The sequence below is a fragment of the Montipora foliosa genome, chromosome 9 (genome assembly GCF_036669935.1).
Source record: "Montipora foliosa isolate CH-2021 chromosome 9, ASM3666993v2, whole genome shotgun sequence".
Taxonomy (NCBI): domain Eukaryota; kingdom Metazoa; phylum Cnidaria; class Anthozoa; order Scleractinia; family Acroporidae; genus Montipora; species Montipora foliosa.
Genome location: NC_090877.1, coordinates 28455054 through 28473387, shown reverse-complemented (window position 1 = coordinate 28473387; position 18334 = coordinate 28455054). Strand labels below are relative to the sequence as shown.

The window sequence follows — 18334 nt, the reverse complement described above, 5'->3', positions numbered from 1 at the left end:
AATATCGTGAAGATTATTTTGTAATTTTAAGTATGAATGTCTTTGTAATGTGAAATTTTCTCAAAGCACGATTAACAGCTTGCCTTTTATGGCATGCTTGGTTTGTTCTGATAAGAAGCAACTTGACATGCCATTTCTTTAACTTCTCGTTTTGCTATGATGGCCAAGTCAGTAAGTCATACTCGACAGTGTGGCCCACAAACTTTAAAATTTCGTTTTGGTTCTTACCAAAGATCTTAGAAAGATAACGCTTTAAAAAAAAAACTTTATACTTATCTCGTTTTTCAAGCCACAGTGTAATTTATGTCTCCTTGTTTTTTCTTGTTGAATTGGGAAAATGTGGGATGTAACTTATGGTAAAGCCCTCAAACCTGGTTATTAGGAGATATAAACAGTCATGTTTTTACTATCAAGCTGTCCACAGACTTGTCTCAAAGTAGCACAGTTTTACTCTCAACCCTTTGATGAACATGTGTGTATCACTGCCGTTGATAATTCTGATTCAGTGTTACTTAACTTTTTTATGTTTGATCCTTTCAGATTAGTGATTTAAAAGCATCTCGCCAACTTGCATCAGAGATAACATCAAGGGGAGCAGCACTTTATGACTTACTTGGTCGTGAAGTGGAACTAAGGGTTAGTTAATACTAATAATTGTAATTTATATTTTTGACATCTCTGCTGCGTGACAAGCTGTTTTAAATTTCTTCCAAAAGTTAAACGTTTAATGTAAACTAATGTAATTTAATTTTTTGTGAGTTGTAACCACAAAGGACTAAATGGCAGCTTTAGGATTATCCAGGTTACTCTTATGGTGGTCAATGCCAAGACAGGGGCAATTCAAATGTCTTTAATATGACTACAACATTGAGTAAAAGAGTAAGACATTTATTGCCAAAGAACTAAATATATTATATTATAAATTCCAGAAAATATTAGACCGTATAGTGGACTCCACATTACACAAAAAGGAACACATGACAGAATAAATACGCCAGGTATTGATTTAACTCCACCCAAACAATAAAATGTAACCAATCTTGGCATTCTTTGATACTTTCTAAATGGATTCACCTTTGTTGTCTCCAGGAGCTTCGGACCAGTGCAATTGCCAAGCCGCTTGAGCTTAATGAGTTGGAAAATGGAATAAAGAAGAGCGTTATTTTGGTTCAGGTCAGCTAATTTTTTTTATTTAAAATGTATGGTGTAAATTCTGTCCATATTTTACTGTTTCAAACAATTCAAGTAATTTACTCGGAGACGTTGTTTTTCATTTAGAGTGACATAAAGAAGACAAATCAAATGCTTGACAACATTGCTTCTGATGAAGCTAACCTGGAAGCTAAAATTGAAAAGAAAAAGCAAGAACTAGAAAGAAACCAGAAGAGATTACGAAGTTTAGAGACTGTCAGGTAACAAGGAAAAAACTCTGAGGGAAATTTGCTTTCCATCAGGTCTGTGTTCTTACCAGCATCGCTTTCTTTTGGTCATGGTAAACCTTCAATCAAGAACTTCCCTATTGGAAATATGGCATCCAATGAAGCTATGCCTTTAATCTGAACAGTATTAATTACATTAAATACAGTCATTTTGGAGGAACAATGTGTTTAAGATAGACATTAATTTTGAATGCTACTGTAGCAGTAACGAAAGGAAAGTCTGAAACATTAAATTTTTCTTTTGTTACTGCTAACTGCGATGATCTCAAAACGTTTACTTGATGCAGTCATTTCTCATAATGTATATGGTAACCATCTGAAGACTTAACACACTCTTTCCCTTTTGTCTTTTTACTTCGCTGGCTCCTTTTGACTTTTGTTTTCCTGTGGCCATTTACATTTAAACATCAACCCCGGTGGAAAGAAGCTTCTAAAATTCACCATACAGCAAAAAAAAATCAAAGCAAAATTGGGTGAGTTCAATTTGTTGCATTTGAAGGGATTTTTTAGCATTTTTTACATGAGATTGAACAAGAAAAAGCAAGTTTTGTGATTACTTATTAACAACAGAAATGAAAAATCTTGAGAAAGCCTGTTGTAGTTAATCATAAGTAATGCATGCATATCATGTACATGTAATCACACAAAAATTGTGCCATCCAGCGTTTGATTGATCCTTTGATCATTGACCAATTAGAATACCCATTGACACCTAAACCGGCCATAACCGGCCGCGCGCGACAACCCCTGAATTACCTAAACAAAATGGCGTCTTGATCAGAGTTTATCTTAGGCCTCTACCCAGTCTCCCTTAGTAAATCTAAATTTTTTGTTGTCATGGAGATTTAGTAGGATAATTGACCAATCATTTGTCGTCTTGTGAGCATATTTTGACAGCTGATAAGAGACTCCACAAGGGCTGGCTTTTTGCCATTTCGATCGGGGGATAAAATTACGCGAAGACAGCAGCCGATGCCCCAGATAACGCATCAAACGATGGGGAGATTCATGCTTTTTTTTAGGATTAGGAGGATCTAAGGGATCTTTTATGGTTTTCCTGTAAGAGGAGGGGATACTAGAGACAACAATTTTGGTTTAGATGGCTTTAAAAGTGACGAAGAAGACGGTGAAAACCAAGCAACCGATGATAAACAAGAAGCTTGCTGGAATGATCAGCTTGATAATATTCAAGTTCCAGATTTCGTGGCAGCTACTGCTCTTTATTTTGTTTTAGATAATCGTAATGAATTAAATATTTTTCTTAGTTTTCATAGGAGGTGACCTATGGGAATTAATGGTAAATGAAACGAGTAGGTATGCCTGTCAAAAACTCTTAAAATGCCCGAACGCATTGCCTTGTTTCATGGAGTAAGCCGTGCAGAATTAAAGGCCTTCGTAGCAATTAATGCCATAATGGGCATTGATTATCTCCCGAATTTAGCTTTATATTGTTCAACCGATGGATTTTTTGCAAATAACAAGTTTTTTGCCCTAAAATAAATTGGTAATCGAAGGAATTTTTGCCTTCGGCATACATCGGAAGATCAGACGTATCTTCAACAAATAAATCAATCCGATCGTGTGTTTATATTCCGCAAAAATGTGAGAATACCTCCAGCGATTTTCTCTGTTGCTTTTCTTGTGTTGTGTAAGTTATCTTTCAGTGAAAGTTTTCGAAAGAGCACTTTTGTACACAATTTGACCTTGTTTGTTCTCCCATGAAACATGATAGTCAATTAACTAAATTACTCTTGCGGTTTTGTGTATTTCGACAAGCAGAAAACTCATGGTTAAATTTTGTTTTGGCAGTGGCGTTGTGCATAATTTTTGCACCTATACCTGCAAGAAAAGAAAGTGATTGGAATAAATTTCAAACAATTTTTATCCATTGAGTGGTTAGACATAACTGTACATTGCACAAGGCATATTTTGAGTTATATATATTTTTAAAGCGTTTCGTTTAGTTAGCGATCAAAAACTTTCTTGATTGCTTAACGCGCACTGCTTCGAAAATTCTACCTTGACATTTTCATTTGGGCCTTAGGACGTGTTTTGAAACACTTTTTAGCAATATTTTTACACAATCTTGAAGTTCACTGTTTCTTCTTCAAGGTGAGCTTAATTCTAGAACTCAGTATCTTGTGTACATTTACTGCGCATATGGTTTATTTTTAACGCTTGCTTTCCAATGCAAAACCTCAAAAATTGGCCAAGTTATCTTGTACACAGCGCTTGTGCATGAGTCCATGGGTTAAAGAATAGTTTTTTCTTCTGCAGTGTGTTACCTAAGAACGGCTTTTCTCCTAGCCAATCACAATCTAGATTTTGCTTTCACATATACTAGTATGCAGAAATTGAAACAAAGTTTACATGTATATCGTATGCAGGGACATAGGCAGGGGGTGGGGGAGGGTCCTAGGGTGCCCATGAACTCCACCACCCCCCCCCCCCCCTTGAAAAGGCTGAATGGATGACTGCACAGAGTTTTGCATATTATTTTTGTTTACGAAATATCCAGTAGAGAATTCAGGAAATTGCAGTTGCCTATTCAAATGTTCGAATAGTTTCTTCTTCTGCAATTTTATATAAGAATGGCTTTTCTCCTAGCCAATCACAATGGAGATTTTGCTTTCACGTATACTATTATGCAGAAATTCAAACACATTTTATGAATATGGTATGCAGGGCATAGGCAGGGGGTGGGGGAGGGTTCTAGGGTGCCCATGACCCCACCCCCCTCCTTGAAAAACAAAACAAGATAATTGAATCACGAAAAAAAGCAGGCTGAATAGATGACTGCACAGAATTTTGCCAATTATTTTTGTTTAATAAATATCCAGTGGAGAATTCAGGAAATTGCAGTTGCCTATTCGGATGTTCTGGGGGAAGGGGTGGGGGACATGTCCCCTATTCCTCCCAGACACTAGCGCCTTATGGCACTCACTCAGGGCCCCCTATTTAAAAATCCTGCCTACGCCCCTGGTATGTTCAACTTTGTGTTGAAGATGCAAGATGCTTCGACAATGACAGCTTTTCTCACATGATCTATCACAACATTGCACGTTAAGTAGACGAAAAGGCCATAGTCAGCGTGGAACACTCCAGGGTATTGGCTAGCTCTATCCTTTGCTGTTATGTGAACTGCTAAATGAGGATCCTCTTAATTTAAGGAGGATGGTAAATAGCTCGTTTATCGCCATTAAGAGGCACAACATGTTCTGTTTTATGTGGAAACTGCTCTGAAGATGTGGAGGATGTGGATGTTACAGAATTATGCAGATTCACTCCAGCACATCTTATCCCATCATCTTTTTCTACTTTGAAAAAATACAAGTCTTTTTCGAACAAGCAGCTTGGTATGTTTCAAACATTTATACCAAAAAGGGCAATTATTGAGTTGTTAATAACAACTGGTTTTCCTTTATTTCAGGCCAGCATACATGGATGAGTATGAGAAACTTGAAGAAGAATTAAAAAAGGTTTATGAGGTGAGTTAGATTATTAAAAGGCACGATTCTATTATAACAAGGATCGATTTAGAAAACGTATTAAGAATAAAAAGTAACAACACTATCCGACACGAGTCAGACATGACCCCATTATCAAGGTTAAACTGTACTGGAAAATTCGCAATTTAAATATAACGGGCGTTAGGTCAAAACAAAGACATGCATAAATGGTAATAGTTGACACTAAGATATTTACAATTTTTGCTAGAATACAAAAGGCGAAGGTCAAACAAAAACTTTAGCACGAATAGAATCTGACTGCTTATTTAGTGATGGTTGACGCTCACGTATCAAAAGCATCTCGTGAACGAGACAATCAAATTTCGATTTGCATTTCGTTAGGATCGTAAAATGTGCTTTAAGTTCAGGTTTGTCCAGATCGTGTTTCGTCTTCATGTGTCGACCAACCGAAGATGATAGGGATTAGTGTTCCTCTATACGCTGATGTAAATGCCTTGTTGTATAACCAATGTAGTCCATATTGCATAGACCACATTTAAAATAATAAACAACACATTGGTTATTTACAACATTTGGCTTGTTTTCGCGGTGTTTGAGATGACTTTCAATCTTACGATTGATAAACACAGGAACAATCTCGATGGTGTTACCAATTTTAATGATCAGATCTTTGAGTCGTCTCCGTAGCACGTTAGCTGACTTCTGATCTTTGTACGGTAATACAATACGGACGGGTTTTTCCTTGGTATTGCGCTTGTGGTGGTTTCTGGGCATCCGATTGAACATAGTCGACAAAATTCTTAACAGATCTGTTAATTAGGTCTTCTGGGTATTTAAGGCGTTTGAAGATATTTTTGAGCTTTTCGCACTTATCAGAGAATAATTGCCAACTTGAGGACAACCGATAGGCCCTGTTAAGCATGTTCGTAAGCAGGCCAGTCTTATAACGATGGTCCACGTGACTATGGTAGTGTAGTAATAAGCCTTTGTCAGTTGGTTTTCGGTAGACACAGGTTGATATCCGAGGACCATTCTTATCAAGAAGCATTCCAAGGAAAGGTAGTATTACCGTACAAAGATCAGAAGTCAGCTAACGTGCTACGGAGACGACTCAAAGATCTGAGCGTTAAAATTGGTAACACCATCGAGATTGTTCCTGTGTTTATTAATCGTAAGATTGAAAGTCATCTCAAACACCGCGAAAACAAGCCAAATGTTGTAAATAACCAATGTGTTGTTTATTATTTTAAATGTGGTCTATGTGATATGGACTACATTGGTTATACAACAAGGCATTTACATCAGCATATAGAGGAACACAAATCCCTATCATCTTCGGTTGGTCGACACATGAAGACGAAACACGACCTGGACAAACCTGAACTTAAAGCACATTTTACGATCCTAAAGAAATGCAAATCAAAATTTGACTGTCTCGTTCACGAGATGCTTTTGATACGTGAGCGTCAACCATCACTAAATAAGCAGTCAGATTCCATTCGTGCTAAAGTTTTTGTTTGACCTTGGCCTTTTGTATTCTAGCAAAAATTGTAAATATCTTAGTGTCAACTATCGTTTAATTTCCATTTATGCATGTCTTTGTTTTGACCTAACGCCCGTTATATTTAAATTGCGAATTTTCCAGTACAGTTTAACCTTGATAATGGGGTCATGTCTGACTCCGAAACGTCGGATAGTGTTGTTACTTTTTATTCTTGATTCTATTATAAATACAAAAAGCTGATGGTGATACAAACATAACCATAATTATACCAACAAATGTTGCAATGGATGAAAGGGCTTGAAATAACGACAGGTCAACAGACAATGTCTGCGCAAAAAATGGGTTTTGTCCGGACAAATCCTTGGATGACCGGGCATTTTGTCCAGTCGCTTACTCTTCAAAGGAAAATTTAATTTGAAGCTAGTAGCTCTAAATTGGGTTTTAACGTTATCTGCATTTGTGAAAGAAACAAAAAAAGGAAAGAAAGCAAAAGGAAGATACGACCAGACCACCTTTGACTACAGTAAAATGTGCGGTAGTTTCAAGTTTCTGCTTTATCATTCATCAGTCATGAAATTAGCGAGTCTTCCAGCATAGCGTGGCTATTGGTGTGTATGCTAATAATTCTTATAGTCTGCATGCAATTTGCTGCAAACTAATGTGAGAAGTGAAACAAATGCCTCTCTAAGTGTCAGTGCGAAGGTCCGGGCTACCCTCTAAATGCTTGGTTACCAAGCTTTTCAATACAATTTGCTTCCCTCGAGTAGCAGTAACTCGGGACACTAAAAACAAAGAGTGACAAAAGTTGGTTGTCTTTGAAAGTATTCTAAATGAAAAAAGAGAGTAGACTGTTTGTTAGTATTACTTCTTCTTGGGGTTCAGTAGAAATAGTAGTACAACATTTAAGATTTCATTAAGCTTACCTCAAACAGCGTCACTAAGAAATCAGCAGATGTGGATAGCACTCGTAGGTGTTAATTGTTGTATAAGTCTTGTTACTGGGTTGCCAGTATGGCAAACCAGTTGGAAAATTGGTATCATTTCCCGTGTCAGGAAAGATGGAAACCTGTCTCTTCCTAGAGTATCCTGTGCATATCTTTGGTAGGTTTCAGGGGGTAGTGGAAAATGCATAGATTTTATCAGGTGGACACAGTACAAACAACAGCGACGAAGCCGATGTAATGCAAATGGTGTTTTATTGGATCTTTAAACAAAATATACCCTTTTGGAGGACTTGATGGAGATGTTGGGATTGAAGGAAACAGTGGTTCAGATGGCAAAGGCAAGTGGAGTCAGATGGTACGGGCATGTGTTGAGGAGGAATGATGGCCATGTTGTGAGGAAAGTGTTGGAGTTCGAAGTGAAGGGCAAGAGAAAGCAAGGACGACCAAAGAAGACATGGAAGATGTAAGTGGAGAAGGAGAGCAAGAGCATTGGTTTGGAGAAAAAGACGCCATGAATCGAGCACAAGTGGGAGTTAGAAAGTTTGCTGACAAAGTGGGGTAAATCTGGCCACCCCCGTGTACGGGGATAAACCCGGATCAAAATTGGATTGATGATGATGATGGAGCTCAATAACGGACGTCAATTCGATAAACAACACAAGCTGTGAAAAATAAATATCTGGAATCGTAAAAGTGACGAATAATGGGCTTCAACAACAATTGCATCTTTCGCGGTCGGATGTCATTAATCTGAATGTCTCTAAACTCCAATTTCAGCAATTTCGGAAATTCTCTTAATTTTGAAACACAAAGTCCGATTTTCGGAGATAAAGCTAGATGCTCGGAAAAACCAGCTTCCATTTTAAAACACAAAAAGCAAGTCCGATTTAGAAAAAAAACTAAGATGTTCCTTAAGAACTTACACAGCTTCCATAGGTTCCTTAATTTTTTTGACCAATTTCCACCACCAGATGCCGATCACTCGAAAATAACAGTACAGGAGAATAACAACAAAAATTGAAACAAACAAATTTGGAGAAAAAATGACACCCCAACCCCGACCCCGGCCCCAGAAGTTTCTTTGCTAAAAAGTATGTTGTTTTATTCTGAAAACGACGGAAGTTTGATTTAGATCTTAGATCTGAAAACAGATTTTGTTGCAGATTCATTAATTGGAAATCCATGTCGGGCAAGGATTCCAATGGACAAAATCCGATTGGAAATCCCAAGATCCGGATTTGAAGATCTAAATCCGGATTTCCAAACGAAATCACCCTAACATTCTTTCCTGCAGTTCATTCAGTTGACACAAGGTGATCACGTGCACCTTTATGGTTGTCTAGCACATGATCACTTTATTCCTTTTGACAGTAGGTCATGACTTTCCCTTGATTAATAGAAGTCAGAGACTGCAGAATTTTTAGTGTTTTTACGATCGTCATTAATCTTTCAATGAGAATTTGATTCAGAGTTATGAGAATTTGATTCAGAGTTATTTATCTTTCGGCTTGCCTTTTACTGTTAACTACCAGCTTTTACGGTAGTTTTTGCTGCTAACGTAAAGCCAGAAATATTTTTTGAGCTGGCACCAGATTAGACTGAAAAGAAGAGGAATTATGAAGCAGAATCAACATCTTCAGTCCTTCAATTCCTTAGTGTGTGCTTAGTGCAACTGCAAGACATGCATGACTAAAGTACTAACCCATACTAGCGTACTAAGCGTACAAACAACCGATGAACAATCACCTCAACAATCGGAATAGCACTAGTACTAGCGTACTAAGCGCATCCACACCAGAAGATTCTTCACGTACTGACGTGATTACGTACTAAGTGTACAAACAATCGGGATAGCACTAGTACTAGCGTACTAACTGAATATTCTCAAACTCAACCTATATACTAGCGTACTTACGTACAAAGTGTATGAACAACCGATAAACAATCGCCCTAACAATCGAAATAGCACTAGGACAAGTACTAGCGTTCTAACTAAAGATTCTGCACGTACGAACGTGATTACGTGATTACGTACTACGCGTACGAACAACAGGTGAACAATTGCCCTAACAATCGCAATAGCACTAGTACCAGTGTAATAACTGAATATTCTCAAACTCAACCTATATACTAGCTTATGTACTAAGTGTATGAACAACCGATGAACAATCGCCATAAAAAAGAAATTTAGTTACTATTAAACAAAGTTTAATACATCAAAATTGAAAATTAAAAGCTTTTAAATACATAATAAAAAAGCTTTGCTTTTTTATTATACTTCATTAGCGAATTTTAATGAAATATTTAAAAATAATTACATTGATTTTTATGAAAATATGTACAAGATTTGAAAAAAGTCAGTCTTTATGAGGAAATACTCTATTCAAAATGTATTATCAGATATATCACTCAAAAACAAGTTACCAATAACAAGATATATAATAAACCGTGTTTGTAAGACATTTGATCTTATAAACACGGCTTTACATAAAGTTAACAAAGATAGAAAAATAATAATATCAATAAAATTTATAATACACAAGCTTTTCAAGATGTGGAATTTACCTCATGTAATATTAATTACTAAATCCAAAAAGACTTTGCATAATTATGAGGAATATTGGAATGATATTTGCAAGTTATTGGATGTTAAACTCAGCTAAAATTTTTTATTATATTTTTTCATTATTTTGTCTGAAATAGTTGGACAATTATCAATTATAATATTATCTATGATAGAACATTTGTTTAAAAAGATTGATTCAATAAATACACCGCTTCTTAAACTATTTCTAACTTTTAATAATATATCAAAATAACTAGTATAAGCAAATCTGCAATTTTCTAATTTACGATCATATGTTTTTGCAGTAGCATATGTTTGTAAAAGAACACCAGCACCTGAAATAGCACCTAAAATAATAACATTAAGAGTAATACTATCTGCTATTGTTCCAATAATTACTCATGCAGTTGAAGCAATATTAGTAGATAAATGCATTTTTTGGCAATGTTGAAATGATTTTTTATAAAACCAAAATTTTTTGTGATAATATTTATACAAATCTTTTATTTCTTTAATTTTATCATCTGATAGATTTTTGCTTATATGATTGAAATTGAATATTTTTTGATCAGTTGTTATTATAATATTGTATATATTATTTTAATGAGTATATTTAATCAATATATCAAGTTCTTCATTTGGCACATCGTTGTTTAATAGTTTGACTCTAAAATGACCGTTTTGTAATGTTATATTCATATTAAACGTCTGCTTTTGTGTAGTTTGACTTGATACAAAAAAACGTTTGTTACTAATTGAAGCCCATAATAAATTTGAATGTTAAGTTTTCTATAATTAAATTTGAAAGGAGGAACTAGGAAGTAAGACTCTTTTACTTCCATTTACAGTAAAGTTTTGTCTGATAAAGTGGTTATTAGATAACCGTGTAAATAATGTGATGTTTTTAAAGTGTTGTTTCCATTCATAAATTGACATATGCATTGTAAATTTTTAATCAGACGATATTTCATAAGCTTTTTCCCAATCATAAATACTCATATCAAGATCAATTAGTGCTGCATTTTTTATACCATAGCATACAAAATACATTGGCAATGATAATGATGAATTATTGTCATAGTTAGCTTTTATAGTAATATAAAGTCTTCTTTGAATTTGATTTGAAGTACCATCTGGATAAACAGATAATATTGATCTTATGTAATGATATTCATTTAATACTTTTGTTGTTGCTTGTTTTGCTATAATCATGTTTAAAACTTCGTATGTGATATTCATAGAGAGAAATTCATTTGAATAAACAGTAAAACCTGTTTTTTAAAATAAAACTCAAGCGCTAAAGTGTAATTATTTGAGAAGTTATCTCTTATTAATTTAAAGAGGTTTATATCAAATTTTCCTTTGTATTGTGAATTTTGATTAAACTTTTGCAAAGTAAAAGAAAATGCTTTTTTTCTAATTTTATGAGGCATATCATTGAAATTATTAATTAAATTTACACTTGAAATACCATAATCCGCAGTAAATTCGCCAGCATTATCTGTTATGTATTTGAATACATTTTTACGATTTTCATGTGAGCTGATATGACTCTCGCCTATCTTTTGGTCAACATATAGTTTATTTAAAACGTCATTTTTATTAACAGGTGAGCTCATATTATCAGTTTGTGACCATTAAGATTGAAATTACCTCTTAAAGCTTTGCTACCATTTTTTTTAAGATATACTTGATCAACCGCAAGGGAAACAGCAGAAGCACTATTGTTTAGTTGCTGTAAATTTACAGCATCTAAGTTATTAGATGCATTTTTTACATTAATTATTTTATTATTGTTGAGGTTTAAATCATTAGTCATTACCACGCTTCTGTCTTTTTTTAAATAAGGTGATCAATTAACGGAACCCCCTTCTTGAGATACTTTTTGATCTACATATAATTTATTAACGAGTTCATTTAAATCATTTGGTTTTCTTTATGACACGATTTTATTTCCACCCATGTTAATGTCTTTGTTTTTTTACAATTTTTTTACATTGTTTACATATTCACGATTTACAGCAGACGTTTTATTTACTGTGTTTTGAATACCATAGATACTGTTTCCGTTTAGATCAATATCTCCTTTCATTGTACTGCCTGTTTCATGTAAATAGTTACTTATCTCATTGTTTAATTGAGTGAAATTGATGTCGTGATGACCCAATGTTGCTTCTTTCACATTATCAATGTTATGGTTTTTCATATCAAGATTCTTTGTCAAACCACTTTTTAAAAATATAATTATTAGCTGAGTTTTATCTGCTTTTGATACCATTGAATTATCAATGTAAAATTTCGTACTAGCATCTTTATGATGAAGAGGCTCGGCTAAGCCAGTTATTTTTTTATTTCCCATTTCAATTGGATTTTGAGCTTCTATTTTACAATTATCAACGTTAAGATCAAAATAAAAAGCTTCTAGTTGAAGATGAGTTAAAGCATCTGCTGTATTATGTCTTCCGGGTGCAACATTTTCAATTCTTCTATTATTCATATTTAGCAATCCATTCATTTTATCGCTTCCATCTTTTTTCAAATAATCAGTTAAATCAATTGGTGTACTAGACGAATCACCTCCATTTGCTTTTACATGGTCATAAATCTGCTTTTTGGTCAAAGCATCACTATCATTTTGTCCTGGTTATAAATTAGTTAATTTTTTATTTTCCATGTCATAATTACCATTTGGAGTTTAAAACCAACTCCTGCAACACCAGGTGGTCCTCTTAAACCAAGTGTGAAAGTATTGCCTGTGCTATGTTCATTGAATATTCCCATTAATATATATTTGTTATATTATTCCATAAAAGTTTCATTTGGTATTTTTCATTGGTTTATCAACATACAAAAAGAATATGGTTTTTCAGTTGCTTTTTTATATTGATCTTTTGGTACACATAATTCTTGTGAAATGAAATTTTGTTCATTTGAACTTGGAAAATTATATATACAAAAATGTGAACAATTCAAACGAATATCCTTTGGACAACCTTAAAAGCTTTGTGATAAATAAATTACTGAGCAATTTTTATGTCTTCATTGAATAAAATAGTCAATTAATGGTTTTTGATTTTTTTCTGTAACAAAATCGTCAAAAATAACTATCTTTTGTCCACTATTATTAATATCATTGACAAGTGTTATTGTATCATGCTTGTTTTAATGATATCGTAACCAACTTGATCACTGATGTCATGAGACAAATTGATCAAATCTTGGTACTTTTGTTATTCAAGATTTTTAGCACACAAATGTACTTGATCAAAGTATAAAAGAGGTTTTGAAAGCATATGATAAAGAAGGTTTGTTTTACCTCCTCCTGATGAAGAAGCAAGAAGCATTCTAAATGTATTTTTTGGCATATATCCATACAATTGTTTAAAATCTGTTTTTTCAGTTTTAGGATCGTAATTCAGTATTTTCATGTATATAAATTATGTTATATTAAGTTAAATGAAGATAAGTTAAGTATTTTTATGTAAGTAAATTATATAAATGGACATAGAACGATTTAAGAAAATTTCTGATGCTAAAATGAAAGATTTAAAGATGATTAACCAAATACAGGATGAAATTTAACAGTATAAACACAGTAAACAGGATATGCAAATTGGTTTAAAAGAGACTCTTCAACCATCAACCAATAATCAAAGCTCAAGAAGAACCAAAATTGATGAAAAACAGGATCAATAAACTGAACAACTTGACAAAAATCAAAAAGCTTTAAGTTCTGATTTGGAAAATATTGCAATGTTACAATATGAATATGAAAAAACACCAGAGAAAAAAACAAAACTTCCAATTAGTTATAAACCAAATATGATTTCATTAAAACCAGATGAACAGATGAAGGATTTACTACTAATGAATTATATCTGATAACTGACAATGGTTTTTCTGCACCTTCTGAAATATGGGATAGATATGTTGATAATTAATTGGATATTGATGATTACGATGAAGAAATTGGATTAAAATTACAACAATTAGGTCGTAAAAAAGGTAATCTTTCAAGATCAAAAGCACAAAAGACGAAACATTTATATGAAATAAACGAATTGGATAATGAAATTAAATTATTACAAAAATTTTGGAAAAGTCTACAATCTTTTTTAGAAGCAAAAAAATCAATTGGTCAAGGATTAAAATATACACAACAAAAAAGAAACGCTTATAAAATCCAACATGATGGTCAATATGGTGGTTTAAATATTGATATTCCAAAATTATTTGGTCAATTACAATTAGTTGGATCAAAAAATGGTAAAAAAGTATTGGATCAACCAGCTGATTTTGACACAATAGATTTGTTAACAAAAAGGTTTAAGAGCAAAAAAAAATTATAGTCCTATATCAAGAATGTTGTTTGATCGATTAAATAACCTTAGTGAAATACCTATTCATAAAACAAGTAAAGAATTTAGCAAAATCGATTCAGGTGTTGTTTATTACAATAATATTAATGATTTGTTAGACAGATTAGAATTACTTGGTGGATCAATTTTAGCTGGCAATAATGGTGTTCAAAGTGAATTCAGTCAAATAGCTCATACATTGAATAAATTAGGGGCAATCGATAATGGGCAATTATCAAATCTTTTAAAAGAATATGTAACTTAATATTATAAAATGAACAATAGAGCCTTACATATTTCATCAATTAATAGAGAAAAAATTTGTAAAAATAAACCAGAAGATATTATTGTTACTTTTTGTCCTCCTATTTATTTAAGTGAAGAAAAGAATGTGGTATAGCACTTGATAGGCTTTCAATGACATTTAGTTGGCATGATGTTCATAGTACTTATGATAATAATCAAATACAATATTCAAATGATAATGGCACAACATGGGAAGCTATTTCATTTGTTGATGGAATGTACAGTTATGATGATTTAAATGATTATATTCAATCAGCTCTTTCTCAAAATGGTGATGATAAAGAAGGAATTAATTTAATATTTGTACTTTCAAGTTATAGAGTTACTGTAGAATTTAAAAAAAAATGGCAACTTGATTTAAGAAATTCTAAATTTAGTGATCTCATTGGTTTTGATGAAAAAATAATAGAAAGTACTGAATACAGTGTTAGATTACCAAATATAAGCAATAGTATTGATGCATTAGAAATTGGTTATAGCTTGATTTCTAATAGTTATACTGATGGAAAAAGATCTGATACATTAGCTTTGATTCCCACTGATAATTTGACAAGAATCTATCGTTTTAATTTTGAGCCGAAAAGAGCAATTTTTTCACCAACAAATACAAAAATAATCAACTAAGTTAATATTACAGTAAAAGATAATATTGGAAGACCTGTTGTTTTAAACAATATTGATTGGTTCATGACATTAATTTTACGTGAAGAATAGTATATAATTCATTAATATATATGAACAAAAACGAATTCAAAATGAGATACGACCAAGGATCAGGTCGTTACATTAAAAGCATATCTATGGTGAAGGAATATTTAGCAACTTAGCAAGCAAATTATTTAACAAAACAACAAAAGAATTGGCTGCAAAGACGGGTAAAAAGCTACAACAAGTTGCAAAATTGTTGAGACACTTTCATTAAAAAACACCTTTTCTAGCCTCCAATGCTTGTCGTATCTACAATTTAAACCTTTCCCACTTCCTCTCCCCTCTTCTCCTTTCAATGTTCACTGCTTAAGTTTCCAACATTTTTTTGTCTTGCCAGCAACACTGATAAGGGGGGGAGGGGGGCTGCAGTGTGAGAGATAATAGGGAAATTAATAACGCCCGAAGAAGGTGAAGTGTCTCCACTAATTTTGCAACTTGTTGTAGCTGAATCTGCTTTAACAAAAGGAGCTGAAAAAACAGGAGATTTTGCTGGAAAATGGGCTGGAGATAAAATAGCTGGTATTTTAAAAGGCAAACATAAGCAAAATACACCTGTTGAACCACAGAAAAAAGTAACTTTTTCAATGGAAGACATCATTATACCAATAGAGGTTGAGCCTGAAATTCAATCAATTCCAACAAATTATAAACTAAAAAAGTCATAACAACTAACAGATTTTGAAATAGCAGAAAGGATGAATCGTTTATTAGCTGGCAGTAAACTTATGAGAAAAAGGAAAAACAAAAATTTTATAATGTATTGATATAAAATGTTTAGAAATCCAAAATGCATTTAACGAATTGCAGACATTTTTCATGAATTAGAAACGCCTTTAGTAACAGCAAATCCTGCTAATAATGCTAGTCCAAAAAAGCAAAACCATCGGTTAGTTGTTGATAATACAAATTCACCATCTCCATCAGATTGGTATAATGCAAGAATAGCAATGAGCTTTAAAGTACAAAAAATGAATGGTACTGATATTGCTATTGCTGATCACAATGGTATTGTAAATGGTATTCACTCGTTAATAAAAGACATTTCAGTAAAAGTTTGTGATAAAAAAGTTTATGATTGCAGTGATGTAAATCATAGTGTAGATATCAAAAATTTGCTTGAATATTTTTTTTTTTGTAATTTAAAACTTTTTATTATTCTGTTACACCTAAACACATACAACGATTATGAATTACTAAAATACAAATCACACTATTAATTACAATATCAAAACAAAATAGACTACTAATTACAACTCAGTAAATAACAATTACAAGATAACACTATTACACTTACTCTTACAATAATTTGAACAACAATAGTAAAAAAATAAATAAATAATAATAATAACAATTATCATCATCATCATCATTATTATCAAAGACTAATGATAATAATAAAAAGTCATAAGAGGGACATATGGAGAACACCCACACTACAAGCCTACGTATGCATGTGCCAAAAGCTTTTCCCATTTCTTGGTATGTTTAGTTAGTTTGTTCCGCCTACTTGCTATCTTTTTCTCTACTTGGTATACAGCTTTAATCTTGGCCTTATAAACTCGTAAAATCGGATGTACACTATTTACCTTACATCTATAAATATACAATTTAGCTGTCAATATCAGATGGTTTAATATAATAAAGTCGTCTCATATATTGAATATTCCAAACAAAATTTCTATTATTTCGAAGGATTGTATGTTAATGTTACAATTACTAAGCCAAGAACAAAAAGCTTCCCAAAAAGTCTTCGTCACATTGCAGTAAAAAAATAGATGTTCAATGGATTCAATTTCTCGTTTGCAAAATGTACATAAAGGCGAATCAATCATTTTTAACCTAAACATCTTTTCATTTGTAAAGACTATATTATTCAATATCTTACATTGGAATTCACGAATTTTAGTTTCAATTGTAACTATAAACGGTAAGGAGTATATTTTGCTCCAATCAATTTGAAGCTGGGGAAACTTCTCCAGAAATTTCTTTTGAGCTGTGGGAGGAGCTTGTTTTCAGCTTTTAAAAGCAGTGTAAAGCAATTTGGATGAGACCTTTAACAAGGCTACCTGAGAGTTTTCCAACTTTAAATAAATTGTGTCACCGATGTGTAAGGGCGGGAGATGTTGTGCACTTTGTTTAATGATCTGCCTCCATTCACGAGGGATTGCATCAACAATACCCATTAATTTAATTTGCTCTAATGGAGAAAGATTTGCATTTAACACATTTGCACTCTTTAAAAAGACTCCCGCATCAGACAGGAGGTCACCGACCGTAATAATTCCTTTAGAATAGAAATTTTTTTCGAAGGTTGATAGCTTTTGAACAATTATGTATTTATTATTCCAAATAACTTGATGCACGACGTCTCTGTACGTATTTATAGGAGATTCATTAAGTGCTGACCAAGCATTAAGACATTCTTTATAAAAAGCTGGAAGGTAGACAGGCAACTTTCTTGTATCAAAATTACACTTAAGAATGAATTTTCCACCTATTGGAGAAAGAAAATAGTCTAGTATTATCTTCCAAAAACTCTTGTTTTCTTCATCTACAAATCTTTTTAATAACATCACCCTCTGAGCTTGAATCATCAATTGAATGTCTAGCATCCTAAGTCCACCATCTTCGATATCGTTGATGAGATCGGAACGCTTGATTTTATCATTACCTTTCCAAATGAAACGGTAAATCAAACTGTTGACCTCTTTAATCAACTCTTCCGAAACTGCAATCAACGCCGCTTTACTCAAAAATTTTGGTAGAATAAAGGATTTAACAATCTGAATTCTTCCTAGTAGTGTAAGTCCTCTCCACTTCCACATGTTCAATATATCTTTGATAGACTTAAGAACTAAATCACAGTTGGCTCTCATCCTTGATGCTATATGATAATCAAATACAATTCCCAGGATTTTAATTGATTTTCGTACTTTATGAGAAAACTTAGTTGGATCCAGGTTATGTGTGCCAATGGCAAAGATCTCCGTTTTATTATCATTAACTCAAAGGTTGGAGAACTTATAAAAAATTTGCAGA

The 18334-nt window shown here is 33.0% G+C and overlaps 1 protein-coding gene across 1 annotated transcript in view; it reads left to right on the top strand.

Annotated features, from left to right (window-relative positions):
* LOC137972030 (clusterin-associated protein 1-like) overlaps window positions 1-18334 on the top strand; it is an 87435-nt gene that overhangs the window by 27013 nt on the left and 42088 nt on the right. Inside the window, exons 6-9 of the mRNA XM_068818831.1 lie at window positions 541-636; window positions 1090-1173; window positions 1279-1412; window positions 4870-4927. Coding sequence (XP_068674932.1) covers window positions 541-636; window positions 1090-1173; window positions 1279-1412; window positions 4870-4927 — 372 coding nt within the window. The remainder of the gene's footprint in view (window positions 1-540; window positions 637-1089; window positions 1174-1278; window positions 1413-4869; window positions 4928-18334) is intronic.